The sequence below is a fragment of the Globicephala melas genome, chromosome 14 (assembly GCF_963455315.2).
Source record: "Globicephala melas chromosome 14, mGloMel1.2, whole genome shotgun sequence".
Classification (NCBI taxonomy): Eukaryota; Metazoa; Chordata; class Mammalia; order Artiodactyla; family Delphinidae; genus Globicephala; species Globicephala melas.
In genome coordinates this window covers 87,310,577-87,331,967 of record NC_083327.1, presented here as the reverse complement: position 1 = coordinate 87,331,967, position 21,391 = coordinate 87,310,577, and the positions used below count along the sequence as shown (strand labels likewise).

Here is a 21,391-nt window from a genome sequence, read left to right as displayed (position 1 = left end):
CTTTTGGAAGGCCTGGCTTTGAGGCTGATCTTGGAGCCATCCCAGATGTTACACTGGGCCTTCTCACCAGGTGGAAGGTGCAGCAGGTGCTCACCTAGTCCCTGGTCCTTCCTTCCTTGTCTGGCTGTTGGTCTCTGCGTTTCCATGGGCGTAAAGAGTGAGTCAGACACCAAAAGTTCCCAGGTATTAGGGCTTTCTGATGCTATTAGTTATTTCCCAAATTTTCAGAAATGAATTTCTAGGATGGAAATTCATTTACTGCTTTCAGTTTTAGTTTTACAGAGAAGATCTATCTTTCCAAGAATATAAGAGGTCAATTTGAAAATTGGGTGATTATATATTTTTTTTGCTTCATCATTTAATTTACTACTGGATTCACTAGCACTGCCTTGTTTTCTTCTGCAGTCTTACTCTTAAACAGAGACAGAGAGAGGCGGGCTTTGAGCTGAAGAAGACCAGGAAGCTTTAGATCATCTAGAATAGGTGACATAATCAAGGTTTGGGGCAGGCAGGGAAGAAGGCCAGTGCTCTAAGGAAATAAAGACAGCAAGATTCCCAATCAGAAAATGTGCTTTAAAATAGAGAGATTAATTATTACTAATTAACAGGGGAGATCCAGCACTTGAAACACTATATCCATTAAACACTGCAAACTACCCTCCTAGGGACGTCACCCACAGAGACGAACGGCTTCAGGGAATTAACAGTCTCTCCGGAAGCAAAGCTCAAAGCCTCAGCCCCAGAACTGCAGAATTTCCACCAGGTACACAGAGCAAGTTTCCAGAGTTTTAGAAGTCAGATTTTGAACATTTTGTTAATGTAATTAATGACACTGAATTGCAGCCTTGAAAATGGTTGTGATGGTAAATTTTATGTCATATATATTTTACTGTAAAGAAATCCTATTTTGAGAATTTTAATTTGAACATTTTAATTCAAAGTATTTAAAATCCAGTCAATAGCTCTAAAATGTGATTCCAAAGCAGGAAGCCCTCTGGACCAGGGTCCTCCCATCCCCTCCCCTCCCCCCGCCCCCACCCCCACCCCTGCCTGATGGAACCTGGGAAAATCCCAAGGTCTGGGCCTTGTCCCTGATGGCAACATCCTCCCTGGGTTGATCGCATTACAAGAGAACCTGCTAAACAAATGTCCTCCAGACAAAGGAAGTGACCTCAGGTTTGGGGAGGGGACTTCTTTCCTGCAGGCCCTGCCGTGTCTGCTAAGTGGATCAGGCCTCAGATGCCAGTGTCTGGGCTCTGCCCTCCAGCCTCCTGCTCTGCAGTTGAGCGCACGCACCTGCCCGGGGAGGAGGGGTCGGAGACGGCGTGGACCATGTCTGTGGACAGCGCGTCCAGCACACTCGTCAGAAACTCGTTCTTTTTGGCACCAGGACAGCCTGAAAAAAATCAAGTATGGACATCTTTTCATATTTCCCAGAACTCCAAGAGTACAGCAGATTTTCCTCTGTAATGGGAAGAAAGGCTTATGTAGGATTCGGAAATCAGGGTGTTGCTCCTGAGCATATACCCTGAGAAAAACCTAATTCAGAAAGAGACATGCACCCCAATGTTCACTGCAGCACTGTTTACAATAGCCGGGACGTGGAAGCAACCTAGATGCCCACTGACAGATGAACGGATAAAGAGGATGTGGTACGTATATACAGTGAATCTACTGGGCCATAAAGAAGAAGGAAATCATGCCATCTGCAGCAACACGGAGGGACCCAGAGATCACCATACTAAGTGAGGTCAGACAGAGAAAGGCAAATATCATAAGTGATAGCACTTACATGTGGAATCTAAAATATGACACAAATGAACTCATCTGTGAAACAGGGACAGACTCACAGACATAGAGAACAGACTTAGGATTACCAAAGGGGAAAGGTGGGGCAGGGGGAATAAATTAAGAGTTTGGGATTAACACATACACACTACTAAATATAAAATAGGTAATCAACAAGGATCTACTGTAGAGCACAGGGAACTCTACTCAATATTCTGTAATAGCCTATATGAGAAAAGAATCTGAAAAATAATAGATATATGTATATGTATAACTGAATCACTTTGCTGTACACCTGAAACTAACACAACATTGTAAATCAACTATACTCCGATATAAAATAAAAATTAAATAAACAATCAGTGTGTCGGGCGCCCTGTACCAATGAGCTCATCTGAACACTTATAAGCATGCTGCAATCCATATATGTTGATTTTAAACAGTTTCTGTGAATTACAATCGCTAAGATTTATTGAATTATCACTATGTGAGACTAAGAGATTCCCAGGCATTACCATCTCATTGGTCCCAAAGCTGCAATCCCAGTACATAGCATCTCTGCCCCACATTACGTAGGAGGCCCCGGGTGCTGCAAAACACCCCAAGCTCACGTGGCTGGAGAAGACACGGCCCCAGAGTCCTGTCAAGGGAGCCTGAGTCCGAAGGCAGTGGAGGGCCTTCGAGTAATTCTGTAATTGAGTTTACTGGAAGCTCAACATTCTACAGTACACTTTACCTACAAGTTAACTATCCCTAAACCCCCCTCCACCCTCCTCGCCGTTTCGGGATAAAGAGATGCAGCTTGACATGTCTTCCTGGAGTCTGGGAAGCAGGAGGAACATTCCACGCGGATCGGATGGTGGCGCTGTGTTACGACAGCCAAGTCGTTCAAAGACCAACGTGTTTATTCAGTTAGAGAACTCTGGGTTTCATAAATTTCCTTTTGACACAAGTTTTTGTTATTATTATTCAAGCACATGTTAATTGCCTAGAGCAGGAATCCATTTACACCAGTTTCCACTTCGTTAAATACACATATCAGAAAACAGATGCGAATCCCTAAGGGTCGGGGAAGGGCGAACGTAGAGCTGTGTTATTCCCCTTTTCCCTTTGAACGCAACTGGAAAGGTAGATTATAATCTATAGGGAAACCCCCAGGACCACTGCAAGAATGTTACTTTTCAAGAAAAAAATAATTATCTCATTAACTATTCCGTGGGGAGGCAATGGCAGACTTGAGGCTGCAGGCGTGTCTGGGGCCGTTGGGGACCTGGGGGACTTCCTGCAGCCCTGTCAGCGCCAGCTCTGAGACAGGGCAGCGCCCTTTGCCCTTTGTCACAGTAATGAATGCTTCTGAGAGCAGCTCGCCTGACCACCAAGAGGAACAGAGAACAGCAGGCAGGCAGGCAGGGATGTGTCAGGGGGTGGGCATAACCCGCCCCGGTCCCAGCTGCCCCCGTGAAGTCCCACACCCCGGCTGGCGTCAAGATACCCCGGGAGGGCTGTGGTGCAGGTAGGAAACACGCAGGTGTCTGGGAAAAGGCTGAGCTGATGAGAAACTGCTCAGGGCTGTGAACAGCTGTAGGAAAGCGTTATGCTTGTGCTCTGTGCGGTGAGTATGACTTCAGTGGGGACGCACCCCGGTTATTCTGTTGCTGTTAATTTTATCATTTCCCCCCAAAGGAGGTAAAGCAACACAAGATTTTTAATTAGAAAGTGATGTGTATGCATCAGGAAACACAAGACTAACGGCACCTAAAGGCTTCAGAAGGCTTTAACACAACAAGCAGTTAAATTTAATCGACTTCTAACCAATATTAAATCAATCCTGCTATAGCATGTTTCTAACGTGGTATAAGCTACAGACGGCGAAGCGCACAGATCTTTCTGCTAAGGATCATATTTCGCAGTTGAGAGCTACTCTAGTCCAACAAAGAATACTTTTCATATTTATTTGCAAAGACACTGAACTTCACTTAAGTAAAGGGAAGAGAAAAACGGTTTAGGTTCAGAGAGGCAGAGCTGCTGCATCCTGAGACCAGCCTCCAGTGATGTCCGCCCCGTGCTCTGTGCACACACGAAGTCGACTTGCTGATGGGAAAGCCCGCTCGGAGCGAACACTTGTTGGGACCCAGGCGGAGGTCTGGGGTCCGGGGGTGAGCAATCTTCCCAGACCCGTCAGATCCCGGTTCTCGGGGCCGAGGTCCTCACCTGGCTTGACGGGGAGACGGAGATGGAGGGTGACCTCGCACTGTGAGAAGTGTGGTTCCTGATTTTCAGGACAACCACTCCTGAAATAGCAACAGCAGCGTCATTTCCAAGTAAGCGCGTGGATACACAGGGATGGGGCGGCACCCACAGCAACGCGCACTCCGGGAAGACAGTCCCTGCGTGTCCAGGGTCGGGCGGGGTCGACGGCCGACCGGACTGAGGACAGAGAGGTGAAAGGGCCTCGGCCTTCGCTCGCTAGCTGTACTTCAGCTCACGTGCCTTTACTCAGATATCCTGAGAGGGTGCTTCCTCGGGGGGACACGAGAGCCCCAGGCACGCTCATCCCAGTACAGCGTTTGTAAAAATGAGAAGAAATCAGAATGAAAAATTAGCACATTATTAAGAAGTGAATTCTCATTATATGAGAAATGACATAAGTACCATGAAATCCAAATTTCACCACCGTGAAATGGACCAGGCCTCGAAAAGGAACAACGGGGCTGGCGGTGAAAGGGACGCGCCCCCCAAACCGCCGGGCTCCCTGCAAGGCACAGAGCAGCGCTCTCAGCTCTTCCACAGTCACTCCCTCGGGCCACGGTGACGACCGCGGAGATCTGGGCCCTGCCCGCAGACCATGCTTGTGGCCACGCAGCCTCCCGTGTCCTGGGCTCAGCTCATCGAGCTGTCCCCCCGGGGACGTCAAGCGCCCAGGGACCTCCGACCTCCTCCCAGCAGCTCACCTCCCCTTCCGCCTGCACGGCCTCCATGCGGCCAGAAGCGCCCATAAATCTTGTGTCCTTGAAACCACAGCCTGCAGGCTCCGTGACAGGACACCTAGTCACTGTTTATTTGTGTCCACCCACAAGCTTGTTCCCTGCGGGAGTGGAGTAGAGCTCAGAAGGCTTGGGTCAGGGGAGACGCAGGGCAGGGACGGCCCCGTGCCAGGAACTTCCATGGAGAACTGACAGCCAGTTAAAGAAACATTTGTAGAGAGAGGAAACCAGACTGTCCTTTTCAAAGCTGGAAGCAGAATGACTGCAGCCATTTATGTACAAATCTGAGGCAAAATAAAACAGCCAGCTTGTGCTGAAGATGCTCAGCTGATTTCATTCATCTGTGGAGTCCAAGGCAAATACTCAGCATCCTGTTGCATTTCTGTGCAAACACTTGGGTTCTGATCCTGGTCTGTCCGCCAGTAAGTTGGCGGCCCCGTCCCAGGGCAGCCCCCCACCCGCCTGTCCCCGTCCTCAACCCCGGCTGCCTGTTAGCAATGAGCCGACTGGCTGCTGGCTCCCGAGATGCCAGGCGCCACTCGGCCCCAGGGAAACTGGGTCACATGTGATGCCTTAAAAACTTACTTTACTTGATACCTCTTAAAATGAATGTGTTCTACACTGCCTACAAAACATCCTTATTTTAAAAAAGCAAGTTTTTGGTATAGAAATGACTGATTTCAGCAAATTTACTTATACAGTTTCGTCTTTTCCCTTTTTCTTTAAAGTACAGATTGAAACATTTTCAGGACGGCTACCTGGACCACATCATGAAACCCCACTCCATATGGTGACTAGTGAGCACTCAGGATCACCCCTAAAGGAAACCCGACACCAGAGGAAGGGAAGTCGGAGGGTGGCAACGTCCTCCTGCACGTACCGAGAGAAGGCATGAAACGGTGGCAAATCCGTAATTTTGCACCCGTGTCAGCCAGCATCGGTCCCTAACCGTAGTCTGAGCATCACCCAGCAGGTGAGGTCTGTGGGCTGCTGGGCAGGGAGACCGGGAGGGGGGATCCCACTAGACGACCAGGCGACTGGATGGGATGAAAAGTGTCACAGGACAGTGACACTAATTAATCTGGCTTTCAAGCGTCTAACAGTGGGCAGCTTAAAATCTCCATCTGGCTGGTTTATTATTTCAAATGTCTAGAAAACTGATGTAGGTGAGAAATAAAATGAAATGGAAACAAAAATCACACCCTTCTCTGATTTTTTTCATATCTGTCTGAGGAGCTGTGTGTGTGTGTGTGTGTGTGTGTGTGTGTGTGTGTGTGTGTGTGTGTCTGTATTATACCTGCACACTTATTAACTCCATTATAATTACCTACTTTTCTGTTTATAGGTTTAGCTCCTCAAATTTGGAAGTCAACCAATGGGGAACAAATTTCTCTAAATGTTTATCAGGTATGTGTCACGTCTGTCAAAGAACTCTGGCATGGCATCTTAGGATTCCCTGTGAGGAGGCAGTAGGGAGACACATGGATGGGGGAGGTAGGGATACAGGAGGTGAGATGCAGGAGGTGAGATGCAGGCATCCCTTCTCCCTTGGCCCATGGCTGTGACAACAGGGCCGAGCAGAAGCCTGGAAGTGTTGTATTTTTCTGGACTTGGTCAGAACTTTAATGGAGGAACTGGACATTCCCAAAGGCCTGTATAGTGTCTTCAGTGAAAAAAACCAGAGAAGAACTTGGGCAGGTAGAAAATTCTCCTTGCAACACCAAATCCCTGAAGATCAAAATTTTATGGTAATAAAGCCAGGATTTAAAACACACATAAGGCTTGTCTTTCTCCCAAAGTTTTAAGAATGTATCATAGCAATTTTCAGGGAAGTCCAGTTTTGTGCAATTTCCCCCAGAGTAATATGAACGCATTTTACCTGTAGGGTGTGGGTCAGAATTGAGACCCACCATTCGCTGCCTTCAGGGGTTGTGAGAAACGGGAATAAAGTTACACCCGCTCCTCTAGGAACATGAAGAGAAGCACTGATAACTATCTCTTTGCAATGGCTTAGAGCCACTCTTGCCTGAAGACTAACACAGTCTTAAGGTTGCTAACTCTGCGTGAACTTTAGGCACCAGATTTTAAATCCCTTTATTTCATGTGCAATATTTTGAACTCCATAAAAGCAGCTGCGTGGTGTGTAATTTCCTTCTCAATTACCTTTACCTGAAAGTAAGTGTAAACACAGGATGAACCGTGCTGCGCTCTTTCCCTGTGTGTAGCCAGAGGCCTGCAAAGTGCTCCAGGTGCGACCCACGCACCTCCTGGACCCTGGATACTGCCTGGGTCTGCACGTGCAGACACGGTGGGTCTGTTCCCTGGTGGAAGACTCTCCTCGTGCAGCTGAGGAGGGGAAAGTGAGGCATCAAATAAAACCATCCACGGGGTTGATCGTCTCGAGAAACGGGAAATAAAACTGCTGTGACGCTCATCGTCACGTTTACAGCACAACAATCCGGTGAAGAGAAAGAAAAGCTCTACAGAACCTGCCACAAAGTCAAGGGCCTCTGAGACCCAGAGACAAAGGTGCAGAGGGACTCTCTGGCCCAGTAGCACATGTGACCCCCGCTCTGCTCCGCGGCGGGCTCTGCCAGCACTCAACTGCAGAAGCCTGCTTGACCCTGCCGACAGCCCACAAGCACGGCAGCCCTGCGTCTTCCCTCGGCCGAAACGCTGGCCTCCTTCCGAGTCCACATTCTCCTCAATTAAACACTGAGCTCGTGGGTTGTTTCCCAAGCACTGACTTCCCTTAAACACGTGCAACACGCCCATCTCGGGCCATGGGGTCCACGCATCCCACCTGGGGCCCCCAGGGTCCACGGAGGGGGGTCCCCGCACCTGGGGTCTGCACTATTCCACCGACTTGCATCTTCCAGCCCCCATGCTTCCGCCTCAGGACAACCTGCCAAACTGGGGATCACGGCGAGGTTCTGCCAAGGAAGGAGGAGGGGCGGGGGGAAGGGAGGGAAGGAGGCGGTCAGAGGAAGACCGAGGTTCTGGCTGAGCTGGAGAACCGGAACCCCGGGGGGGAGGGCCCTGCGTCGTCCTCACTGATCAGGAGTTCAGAGGCTGCCAGGCCGTAGTCGCTGTGTTGGGGCAGAGGGGCACAAACAGTCCAGGGCCCTGCCCTCTCCTGCGGGTGGACGGTGACATCAGACAAATTAACATCTCCCTGCTGAGGACCCGGGCCCTGAAGCGTGGAGCAAGCCCTTCTGAATAGGCAGAAGGAGAAGCTCGCCTAAAGGCCCCGGGGCTGGGGGCAAGGCGTGCTGAGGGGCTGTGAGGAAGCCCGGGCGCGTGGGACAAGACGGGAAAGGACGGCGGGAGTGAGAAGTGGGGTGCAGGCACCGCGGGGTCCCGGAGCCACAGAAAGGAGCTGGGACTTGATCTGGAGGGAAATCGCAGCCCTTGGAAGATACGGACGGGCCGCACCATGTGATTAATGAGTGGCACGGAGCCCACTCTGTGGGTTTTCGATGGACAGTGGGGTCCCCGGGAGCCCAGGTTGAGGCTGTGGCCTGTGGTCCAGGGACAAGATTGCTGAGACCAAGGTCAGAGTGGAGCCCAGAGACCTGAGAAGCGGGTTCAGGGGAAATCAGGGGTTGGAGGGGGCAGCGCTCCAGGGCTGGGGCTACGGCCAGGTCACACAGCCTCCCGAACACGACAAGGACAGAGGACACTCTCAGCAGAGGGCGCACTTGGATTCAGTCCCCAGATCCGTTCTTATAAAGTTGCTCACGCTGAGCTTCCTACGGGCACGAGTGAAAGATGACGTGTCCTGTTACTCTTTCTCTGTGAAACATTTTATGTCCCTCCCTTAATTTAATAAGTGCCTTTTTCTTAATTTTTAACTTTATATGCAGTTTAAACGTTTAAAAAAGTTAAAGAGATAATTAGAAAAGCCTGTGCTCCGCAACGGGAGAGGCCACAACAGTGAGAGGCCCGCGTACCGCAAAAAAAAAAAAAAAAAAAAAAAAACCCTAAAGAAAAAGCACTAAACTTTCCACTCTTAAGATAAAATCAAAATCACTACTCTTATGTATTAACTCTAATTTTTTAAATCTTTTCTATATTTACATATTTTATATACTGTATTTATTTTTTCGTATTTTCAACACAGCTTTTCATCATTCTAAACAAAGAGGTTTGTAGCTTGAGGTTGTGCTTTGATTACTTAACATTTAGCAATATCGGAGTTGGGTTAAAGTCGATGCCTAAAGGGCCCCCAGAAATGATTCTCGTGGAGATGCGGTCAGAGAGAGCTGGGGCTCAGAGAATCCGCCTTCTCATTCACTAAATGCCCTGAGGTTCCCTCAGCTGTGATGTTCGAGACACTCTTTGCCGTTGATTTTATTTCTCTCTTGGGTGGGTCATCTGAGTCCAGCATGTGCACTAGGAATTCGGAATAGCTGATAAGTTAACTGTGAATATTTGTCTCAGAGACAGTGTTTATGTTTCCTGAGTCTCCCTACATTTCTCAAGGACAATATTATGTCCTTCAAACATTCCTTTGATAGCTACTTATTAACCACATGCTGGGTGGAAAGCACCTCTTGTACCCTTAAGGAGCTTATAAAGTAAAATACTGGTGACAAGAGAGGAGGGTTTATGGTGATAAAGTAAGACAGATGTCAGTTTTGTGGGAAGCACAGACTTTCTGGAGGTCTCCTGTCGGCCGAGGAACAGGAAGCATTTGAGGACACGGGTCCACGTCGTAATGAGGTGTTTTGACCAGCAGATACTGTCAGCAGTATTAGGGTTACTTCTGACCATCCCTTCAAGGCTTTCCTGAGTCAGGCGGCTTCCCTCCCTCTCACTGTCACTCAGAGCAACAAAACAACTACCTTTGCTTGGATTTTCTCCAGAGCACAATATTCTGAATGTTACCAAACCGACAGTGAAATGCTTAGGTGGTGCATCTTTAAGACCACGGAGAAGGGATAAGCGTGGACTGTCTTCTCTCGGAAGGCTGGGACACCCCGGCCCTTCGGGAAGCCATCCTCACTCTAGTAGTTGTGACCTGAGGTTGTGCAGGCACCTCCCTCAACACAACTCCGCAAAACAGAGGACGGAGCCACGAAGGGGAGAGAGCGCATCCTTATGCAGAGATGAGGCTCCTGTGGAGACACAGCCGGTCCACGTGGCGCCAAGGACCACGGGAGGAGCTCTGCCTGTGCTCAGCATCCCTCGGAAAACCGAGGTCACTGTGCCCAAGAACTGCGTGTGTGCATGTGAAACTCGGGAGAGAGCTGTGATGCTGTGCTGTGTATGGAAGCAGCGCTTCCCGTTTTTGGACACGCACGTTTGTTTATTCTCTGCCCTGCGGTCCACCAATGCACCCAGCAGTGTGGGCGTGTGTTTCTGAGAGGATTTCTGAAGTATTTCCCGAGACAATGGACCACCTTCCTGTGGGAGCTGAGCCGGGCTGTCCCTGTAAGGACAGCTGCTAATTACCACGCGTTCTAGGCCTGGGAGAACAGAAACAGCAGCACGGTTCCTGCTCCAGCCCCAGGGAGGACAGCCATGCGGCCGGTGGGCATGCACGCTTGCACTGCCCACAGCACCTGCAGCCGAGGGAGCGGCCACACCTGTGCCCCGACCAGCGGGATCTAACCTGATGTCCGACGGATGGATGAGGAACATCGGATGGAATCTCGGGCTGCATAACCAGACAGAGGCCTGGCCAGGTACAGGTGAGCGGGTCCGGGCGGTGCGGGCAGCTCTCCTCTATTCCAGGAGCTCGGCGTGGGAACCCTGGTGGGCGCAGTGCCCCTCACCCTGCAGCCCAGCCTCTGCCTGGCCCGGCCGCGAGGAAAGAACAAGCAGGTGGTTTGGGCCCAGCGACGGGACCGGACGTGTCCCCCCAGCACACAGGCTGCAAGGACCGGACTCAGGCCAGGTGTTCAGACACAGGCTGGTTGCTTTCTCTCTGCTTTCCACTTCAGTGGAGAAACCTTTCTTTCCAAACTCCTAGTTCATTTACTTTTACTTTTGATAGTTTGCTCTACAATACAGGCTCTTTCATATCCTTTACGAGGAATCCAGGAAGGAACACGGGCTTAACAACCAGATAGACGGCTCAAACCACACACCTGTAAAAAGTCATTCACCTCTGTCATAAAAAAAATAAGCTTCTGCTCTACGATGTGCTTGCAAATTATACTTTATAGCACCTGCGACCTTGACTGGATTTTAAGTGAGGTTGCACTTTACTAAACTTTAAAATATTAAGAGTGAGCAAGTGTTTTTGTGGCCATCCCACAATGGGATGGGTGACCTCTGCTGCTTCCCTAACTGCCAGCCAGTACGTGAGTCACCACAGCCCCGAGACGGAGCCCTGGGCTCGGCCGCCGGCGCCCCCGGCGTCAGTGGAGGCCCCACGCCTGCCCTGTCTTCGCTCTCTTCCTCCCCCCACAACCCCCCGCCCCGTTGAGCTGGCCGCTCAGATGCCCCATCTCCAGCAAACCCTACCATGGACACGGGGAGGCGATCCCCGTTGGGAACCACATACCAACAGCAGCAACGAAACTACGTGACGGTCCCTGATGAACTAGACAAAACAGGAGGCGAGAGACAGCGCCGTTGACGGCCAGCGACCACCAGCCAATCTCTGGGGCCATCTGGGGCTTTAATCACCCCAGTGCATGCCGCAATCACCTCCTCAGAGCCCCAGACACAGAAACAAAGCCAAGGTGATGACAGAGGGGGATTCTTGTGCTGCCGCCGGGGAGGGAAATGGTCCCCGTGAGCCGAGGGCTCTCCACGTGGGCTGGGGCCGCCCCCGCTCACGTTTCCAGGGACCCCGCCCCGGGCATCAAACAGAACAGGGACCTGGGCCATCTCTTCAAGCTCTGTAATCTCATGATTTGGGGGGAATTTTAAACAGACGTGAGGGACAAGAGGTAGAAACGACACCACCTCTGAGGAAATGGCCTCGCCAGCCTCTGTGCCGGTTAATGGCCCTGCAGACCCTCTGCTCAGCCGGGTCAGAGAGTGGACCCATCCCAGGAATTTGCTAGAATGTCTGCATCTTAGGAACAAGTCCCAATTTTAGTCAATTTTCAATGCAAAGGTTATTGTAAACCTTCACAGATAAATACAGTAAGAAACGGCTGTCTCAAGGATTTTTCTTTTTCTTCCCTGTGGAATGGAAGCAGTTACACACTTGGCAGAATTGGGGCAGATCACCGAAGGTGGGGTCTTGCAGAAGCAGAAGGTCTGGCCACATTCTGGAAGCAAAAAGTTGTTGTTTTTTTCCTCTACGTCTAGACCAGCTATGCAGAGCCAAAAATGGTGAATTCAGTTGACAATTTGATGAATGAGATGAGAAACTACGCTGAATCTAAACAAGGAATACTCTATCCTGAAAGTGTCAACTTCTGAAACATTTCTAGGGCGATGGAGCCAACCCCAAGGTCTGCCGGGTCCAACTCCCAGTAAATGTGTATAAACAAGAGCACACAGGAGTCGTTTTCTCTTTTTCAAAAAAAAGTCTGTTTCTTCCTCATATCACTTAACCTTTGCCTAAATTTCTAATTCTTTTCTTTGTTTGAGTCACAAATAGAATGATAACAAAACAACACTGCAGACTTCAAAGTCGTTCTGATGTTGTGACCTAAACTGTTACAGACCCTACGCTTTTCCCCAGACTCATTCTCTCGCCCAACCATGCATCATCTTCCTGGCATCGTGTCAGTGAGGAGATGGGTAGCGTGCGGCTCGGGACCACATTGCTTCCAACGTGCCCTCCTGATGGAAATTCTCCACTTTCATCACCAGCCCTGCAGCTCCACAGCCGCCCTCTGCTTCATTCCTTTGCACACAGGGTCCTCTGTGCCCACCTACCCCCCCTAACACCGAAGCCTCCCTCCAGGGCTCTCCTCCCACCATGTCTGCCCAGGACCCTCCAAGCTGGAATCCCCACCCTTCCTCCAAGCTCCCAACAAAAACAAAGAAGGACTGTTACTGTAAAATAGAGCACTTGAGTACCCCTGCCACGAGAAACACTGAAAAAACGTATTTAATTCAGGTCTAACTCAGTGACAGGCACTCTTTAAAGCTATAGTCCAACAATATGGGGTTTTCTGGGGTTGACAAGGCGTGATAGAGCTGGCTTCTGGGAGTGAACACAAAGTCAAAAGAGGTCTGTGCTTATACTTCGTTTCTGTCATTAAATGCATACTAACGTCATTCAAAGGCAGCATCATTTCTCTTGGGACTAAAGCCTGTTGTCCCGTAAGTGACCACACGGAAGGTCCCGAAGGGTCCAGGGTCTCGGTCAGGTGGAATCTGGTGGAGCCGCACGCTCCTTCCGGGCAGCGGGGGCAGGGGTGTGGCTGGGAGCAGGACACCCACGCTGGGCCCTGAAACTCACCCGCGACTGCAGCGCTGATGACCCACCCTCTGGGGTTTGGTGTGGCTGCACCGGAACCATGGACCACGTGTCACGTGGACAAATTCAGCTGAGGTTTCCGGTGAGAGGCAGGCGCCCTGGCACAGACATCGTCCCGGATCTGTGTGTCCGGGCAGAGTCCACGCCCAGGGTTCCCTGCCAGTTGTCCCTTCTACGTAACACTGCTTTCAAATTAGGATACGCCTTAATTAGGGAGCAAATGTTTGTATTTATTCTCCCGTACCTCCTGGAAAGACTTGAAGCAGAAACCCTGGGCCTATCTCACCAAAAACTGTCTGTTAAACCAGTGAACATTATATGTAGAAGATTTGTGCTTTCAAAGCTGCCTTAAAACAGATGGACTCACACCACAACTACCTCCAAAAATAGAGAGAGAGAGAGTTTTAACACAAAACACTGATAAAAATGAAGGCTTACAAAATGAAATGCTGACCGGGAGGGCTGGATGGCCACACGAGGACCAAAGCACCACTGAGAGGGCGGTCCAGGGGATGCGGTGAGCTGAGGGGCTCTTTGCCCTGGAACCCCACCCAGCCCAGAACTCCAAATCCCCACAGGCCTTGCCTCAGTACCACGCCTGCTGGCTCTGCCCAGCTTGGCGACATGTCTTCTGAGTGACCTTCTTCACCACGCAGGGCCTGGATGCCATCGGAAGAGCAGGGTAACATTCTTCATGGAGTCTGAGTACCACCTGCACCCCAGGGAAACAGCTCTGAAGGCTGGCCTGAAGGCCTTCGCGGGGCTTCTCCCTGGGGCATTGAGGGGAACCCCCCCCCCGATGGCAGCTCTCTGGGGGCCGCCTTCTGGCTCCAGGGCAACTGCTCTGCCCTCCTCCACTCAGGACCTTCACTTCCCAGCCCCTGGAGCAGGCCGTGCCTCTAAGTCGCCCTCGAGTGAGCATCTGAAAAGCGGACGGCAATGGACCCCTGAGTCAAACATCACATGAAGTCATGTCGGAATAACGCTCACAGACTGACCAAGGGCCACACACACGTTTTCTAACGAGAGGAGGGAACCGGGAGGGAAGCCGACGGCATTGATGTCTCTGCTGTGCCTGAATTCAAGCAGGGGTCACACACTAAGGCCCAAGATGGCGCCCATCCCTGATGCTGTGTAAGGTGTAAATGGTACAACTGCCGCAAGGAAACTCCCCAAACGATGGGGTGCTCAGAGTTCGACCAGTCTTCAGTCTAGGAGCCTAACCCTTGAGAACCAGCTGCAAATGCTCACCTCCCATTTCAGTTACAGGCCTCTCTGAGAACCATATATTCTGAATACTTGCAAAACGATGATTCCTCGTAGATGGGTGCAGCCGCTATGGAAACAGTATGGAGGTTCCTCAAAAAATTAAGAATAGAATTACCATATGACCCAGCAATCCTACTTCTGGGTATTCAGCCAAAGAAAATGAAAACTCTAATTCGAAACGATACCTGCACCCCAATGTTCACAGCAGCACTATTTACAAGAGCCAAGACATGGAAACAACCTAAATGTCCATCGATACATGAATGGATAAAGAAGATGTAGTGTACACACACACACACACACACACACACACACACACACACACACACACGAATATTATGCAGCCATAAAAAAGAATGAAATCTTGCCATTTGCAGCAACATGGATGGAATAAGAAGGTATTATGCTTAGTGAAATAAGTCAGAAAGAGAAAGTCAAATAGCATATAATTTCACTCATATGTGGAATCTAAAAAACAAACAAAAACCGAACAAAATAAATGAACAAACAAAACAAAACAAAAACCAACACCCAGATACAGAGAACAGGTTACCAGAGGTGAGGGGAGGAAGGAGGGGAGAAACAGGTAAAGGGATCAACTGCGTGGTGACAGTTGGAAACTCACTTTTGGTGGGAGCACGAGGTCGTGTAGACAGAAGTAGAAATATAATGTTGAACACGTGAAACTTATATAACGTTATAATCCAATGGGACCCCCGAATTTGTCTCTTTAATTAAAAAAAATAAAACGAGGATTTTTTTGGTGACAGCTAAGTATTGGAGGTGTCCATTACAGCCTGGGCAGTAAGTGCCAGGGTCCTGGGGTCTCCTGCCCACCTGTCAGCCTACAGGGTCCCTGAGAGAAAAGTCCCCGTGAAGGTGGCCAGCAGCTCATTTCAGCCAACGTGCAGTATTACAGGCACTGAGCCGGTGCTGAGCAAACCTACGACATGGGCTCAGCTCCACCTGCAGGAGCCCTGGGGGGCAGGTGTGCATCACCCCCTTTTCTCTGATGAGCAGACAGAGACTCAGAAGGGAGCGATTACAGGACACGCTGCTGGACAGTGGCCGCACCAGGCTCCCCAAATCCACACAGACGAGGGCAGTGTGTCTATGTCCTCTTACCCCTGGTCTATGTCACGGCACGCCCGCACCCATCACTTAACCGAGGACACCGTCCTGGGCTCACCTTCCCATCATTTCTGAGATGGGGGTGTTTGTCCCAGAAATGAAGAAATGGGGAAAATGTATTTCAAACCTCTGGGGAGGAAGCAAGTCTGATATGGTTTCTGAAGGTTTCAAATATCCAAAGGTTTCTTACATATGCATTTCTCAATGTCCACGTGATTATCTGAATATACCAAATTCCCCAAAGTTCATTTTCCAGATCATCCAGACCCCTGCTTATTCTGGGCAGAAGAAACACAAAGGAAACTATCCAGAGAAGGACGAAGCTATTTTAGTTCACATTCTTAAGAGAGAAGAGGGAATTGGATTGGTCTGGTTTCTCACCCACACTTTGAACGTGAGAGAGAGGGAATGAACTCCTTGCGGTTTGGAGCAGACCCTGTTCCAAGGGGACGTGCATCCAAATGGACGGGACCTCCCAGGCTTCACCTTTGACCACCTGTTATGTCTCCTCAGACAGAGGTCAGTGGACTTGCCTCTGGTTCAAAGGCTTCAGGAACAAGGTGTTAAGTCAATGGAATAGCAGTGATCTCTAGGGAGCTTCTTGAGGAAGGGCCGCAAGGTCCTGCCTTTGGTTTTCTCATTTTCAAAAAATCTATGCAATGTCGTGGGTGGAGAAGACTTTAATGCTCTCATATCGAGCTTGGAACGAGCACATAAATGAGGATAGACTATAATAGGCTGCAGAGCAGAAGTTGAAAAATCATGATTCAAGACGATCATGGCGGCTGTATGTTGAACCACTATCAAGATGAAATATAACCAAGGAAGTTGGAGTCCCGCACTTCGAATGTGCAAGTTCAGGATGTACAGTGTTTTACACAACAGATAATCACTGGGTTTTAACATCCAGCAAGAGACAAGTGCCTGGACAATCTGATCTGCTATGCAGCATGGAAGAACCTTCGGATCCAGCAAGAAACAAAGGGAAAGGGTAAGGAATGAGTGATTGTTTCCATGCTTGGTTTTGGTTTGGTACCTTTAAAAACAATGTCTCACAAATAAGTTGTCAAGAAATAGAAAAGTTATTGACGTCTGGCATAAGTATATTGTGAAAAATCTGTCCTAGTACTGTGTAAGGCTAGAAATAGATTTTGGAAATTCAAAGGTAACATATTATGGAAAAAACCAGAACGAACTTTCTGGCAGCCCAATAATTAAGGACACACGGGCTATTGGTGTGGAATATTAATATGGGATGTTACTTCTTTTGTTCCTGAGTTAAATCATTAACTATTAACCAACCAACTCAGTTAACATTAATCAACTGGGTGTTAAATAGCCTCCTGTCATTTGAAAGATTCAAATGAAGATGTCTTTAAGATTCTGGAATTATTCCATTTCATGCTTACAAAGCATCAAGTCTGGAAATGCTAGATGAGAGGAACGGTGGTCGTTCGTGACCGTTACGACGGGCATTGATCTCCTACAACTACATTTGCAACCCAGATTCCATTTTGCTAACTGGTTAAACAGATAGCAGCTCTCTCCTTCTCCTGTTCTGTCAGCATCGCCCAGACCATAAACGAGTATGCGCCTGACCCAGGAAGCCATGGCTCCAGTGTAGGGTTTCAGGTAAAGGGCAGGATCCTTGAAGAAAAGACGACATATTTGCTTTTCACTTGGATCTACGATCGATGACTGGAACTGGAAATCCTATCCTCTTTGGAAAAATATAACGATATGATTCGATGTGAAAACAAAACCGAAGAAACAGCATCCCCCTCCTCCTGGAATCTAAGCTCTTCCCAACATGCTCTTAGGTTTATTAATCGCATAGCTCTTACCTCTGCTTTATGCCCAAGTGTTTATTACACCTGAAACGTCATCCATTCTCTGCCCTCTTGTATCTTTCTCATTCTTAATAAATTAGCTCAAAGCCCACTTTCTCCAGGACCACCCACTGCCTAGCCCAGCAGGCATGGACCCTCTTCTCCTCCGACATCCCGACACCACCAGCAACCTCATACTTCCCGGACCCGAGCTCAGTGCCAGATGCTTTCCATGGGTCACCTCCAAGGCTACAGAGGTCAGTTTTGTTAGCACAGGTTTTTGTCGAGTTTAGGGAATCAGACCAAGCTGTGTATATTTCGTCTTTCTACCCTACAAATCTTTGACTAGGACGGCTATTGAAGGGAAGAGAGCCCTGAGCTGGAGAGGAATAAGACAGTGCAGCTGGCGAGAGGTTTACCTGGCTCCCTGACCCGGGGGCCCTGAGCAGTGAGATTTCGCTGCAGAACAAGCACAGGAGTCCTACCTTCTCATAGCGTAATTATTGTTTCCCAAAAGTCGACCTCTGCCGGGTCACTTGCCCGTTTCAAGCAAGCGAGTAAAAGCTTTGAAAGGACCAGCAAGTCAGCCGCATAAGCACTGGGAACACCTGCTCTTCAGCAGGGCTTTAAAAATTACTGACATCAAACTACGGGAACGACGATGGACATTCAAGCACGTGACACGACACACACGAAAGAAAGCTTCTGGACCTACTTTGTCTTCCACGGCTCCACCTACTCCTCCGTTCACACGTCCAGCTGCCCACTCGGCAGTGCATCTGTTTAACAAAAGGTCTGAACAATCGACTGACCTTGATGACGCTCAGGTGCCCAGGGTTGTAACACAGAGCAGTGCTGTTAACCCTAAAAGCGGGTGTATAGGTAAAGGCACCCCTTCTTGTGGAAAGTCTGGCCGAATGATTTGTGTACCATGAGCCAGGCTGGACAAAACGCCAATTTAATTATATCCTCAGAAAGCAGGGCTCAGGTAGTCCACGCCTCCCAGATCAGCCCAAACCCTCTGAGGACACGACGTCCAGCAATCATATAGCCACCCGAGTGCAGAGGCACTGACAGCAAGGGATGCTGGGAAGAAAGTGATCCAGGGGCGTCTCCAGGTGTCCGGCTCCTGCCTGGTTTTTACAGGGGAAGAACCAAGAGAAAGCATGTGTGGGCAACCAGAGGGATAGCAGAAAGCAGGAAGTGAGGGCTTAAGCTAAGCCTGGGTGAGAGGCTCCCCGCACTGTGCCTGTTCCCAGAGTATGAACGAGATCAGACACTGAGTACACGAAGCTCGAGGGACGCCCGGCGAGCCGCACGCTGCTCTAGGAACTGAGGACACTCCTTTCACGGCAGCGAGCTGGGCTGTGAGAAGACGTTTACCGTGGAAAAAGGGGGTACAGAGATGGTCCAACGCCCTTCCCCGTCCCCTGGCCCAGGCTGGGACAGACATCCCTGCACGGGGCTTGTCCTGGGCCCTCGCTGACCTTCACCTCAGGGATGGACCTGCTTCCCTCCCACCTACCCTGATCGGCCACAGGAGGTCAGGAGGCTGCCCTCCCCCGAGGAGCAGGCTGCCCAGAGGTGCAGCCCTGGATGGACCAGCCACGATGGGGAAGCAGTGCCCACGAGCCCCATCGCAGATTCCAGAGGCATCTGTGACCTGCAGGTGACCCCAGTCAGCCTGACCCCGTTCGGAGCTCTGCTCGTAGCTCAGTGATCTGTCCGCAAACCCTCTGGAAACCCCACCAAGTGAACACCCAGGGGTGAGGAAACTCAGATGACAAGGAGGAACGTGGCCCGCCATCCTGGGAACACCACTGGTCTCACGTGTCCAGACTCAGACCCACTTCTCTAAACTATACACTCGATTTCTTTCTGAACATTGCATCTGGGTTTATTATCTCCTACAGATGTTCTGCAGGCCCAGCCCGCTCCCGAGACTGTTTAAACAGCTTGTCACAGACTGTCACTGACATGGAGAAACAGACATCCAGTGTCACTCTGGAATGGAATGCTTTGACTCAACGTTTCAATGTCTATTTATAGTTTTTCAGGTTCTATGAAGGCAGAAATATTTTCTACAAACCAATGTTTTTACTGGGGAGACGGCCACAGAACAGCTAACTGTCCTCCAGGGGGTCACAGGATCGTGTTGTTCTCTTTCTAAGAACTTCTGTGTCCTCAGCACGACGGTGCCGAGGCCGGAACAGGCCCTGCAACACGCCCCCTCTGGCGTTGGGCTAATCACACCCCGTCTCCGCTGGGGGTACGACGGAGCCTGCCGCGCCCCCCACCCCACTAAGAACACAGGCTCTCAGGAGCTGGAGGGTCTTTGAACCTGGACAGGACCAAGAAATTTAAATCTCCTGCTTCTTGGGATTTGGTCACAGAGCAACCACCAGTGTCACTGGCTTCTGTATGTGCCAGTCGCCTTGTCAGGAAGAAACACGTTTTTCCTTCTCAGTGTCCTGCCCACAAATTGTGACACAACCAACCACCCTTGGTGAAGCCTGTCTTCCTTGTGACTTCACTGTGGCCTCAGCCTACACTCTGCACGTCTTCACTGGTAAACGTGCAGATTCAGCAGAGAGCAGTCGTGCTTTCTAGGTGCCGTGCAGACGCGAGTATTTACTTAACTCCAGGAGGACGGCAAAGTACGTGCCTGCTTCAGAATAAAGTTAAATTTAATAAACGGGAAGGATATCGACACTGAGACAAAATAAGGGTAAAGACAGTGGAGCGTGAGGGTGAGGTTAAACTCAACGCGCCCTTGGTGTAGACGGCCCTCGTGTTTGCGGGGAGGGGAAGCCCATCGAAAGAAAAGCACCGAGTGGACTGAAGTGGACAGAGATAAGGGCCACTTCTTGATCCTGAAACAAGAGAGAACCCGTCCTCGTGGCCCTAACCGCAGCTGTGCAGGTGGGCCGACAGTACACGCACCTGTATCTTGGCAAACAACAGTCTGCAGGGGGCTAATTTTATAAGACACGTCCAGTGTAGGCCTGCGGCACAGCCCTGAAGTGGACGGAATCACTCAGTAGAGGAGAGGCCGGTGGTCTGTATACTCTCACCTCCAGCTAACCCAAAGAGAAGGCGCTAGAAGACCAAGAGTGGGGGGCAATTCTTTCATGCAAATCGTCTACGCTTTTCTCAGATTTTGATAAAAATTGAGCTCCTCCCAGACACTGGGGGCCTGGAGTGTATTTCTTTCTCTGAAGCTGGTGACACGAGGAGCTGTTGGCCTTGAGAATCACATGAAATAAGACGCCTAATAATAAGACACCGGATAGAAGGATGTCCCCTTTTTACAGAGATGGCGGGACGGGGCTCTCCTCAAGAAGCAGTTGCCTCCACTCAAGCACACAGAGAACTCGGCAAGAAGGTCCTGAGTTTCCACAACCATATTTTCGGCCTAACAGATTTTAAGCGGGTGTAGCCAAACGCCTCCTTCAGCCGTCGCCTCCAAGGCTAGGAAGGATCCCTGATTCCAAGCGACGTGGCCTCCCCGTGGACCCTCCACGGTAAGCAGGTTGGAAAACACATGCCTAGGTACCAGATGGAGTAAGTTTCTCTGTAGGTTTGCTAACTATACACCAGTAAATGATCACGTTTAGCTGTAGGAGGATTGACCCAGAGCCCGTCTCTGGAGGCAGTATTTAGAGAGCAGGGACATTGTCTTCTATGGCCAAGAGATGCAAGACTGTGGTAGAACGTTGCAGCCAACAGAGGTGAGACCCAAGTGGCCGCAGGCATGCTGTGGGGATATCATGGCTAAGCTCCCCCGTTAACTGTGTCAACACTGACGCTTTACTAGCACACACATAAAAGGGCAGCTCCCTCCTAGACTGTTCCTGGCCATCTCAAGTCATCTGAGCTTTGTCTGCGGAAATCTTGCACACGGGGCCAATCCTTTCCAAAGAGGAAACACCTCAGGGGCCAAAAGAAGGATTCAGAGGGCTCCGTCTCCAGCACCCCGAGCTGCAGTGGCCTTG

At 50.1% G+C, this 21,391-nt stretch overlaps 1 protein-coding gene across 3 annotated transcripts in view; it reads right to left on the bottom strand.

Moving 5' to 3' along the window:
• SMOC2 (SPARC related modular calcium binding 2) overlaps positions 1–21,391 on the bottom strand; it is a 153,077-nt gene that overhangs the window by 11,114 nt on the left and 120,572 nt on the right. For all 3 annotated transcript variants that reach the window (XM_030852932.2, XM_030852933.2, XM_060283372.1), the window contains exon 10: positions 1,297–1,396. In XM_030852932.2, coding sequence (XP_030708792.1) covers positions 1,297–1,396 — 100 coding nt within the window. The remainder of the gene's footprint in view (positions 1–1,296; positions 1,397–21,391) is intronic.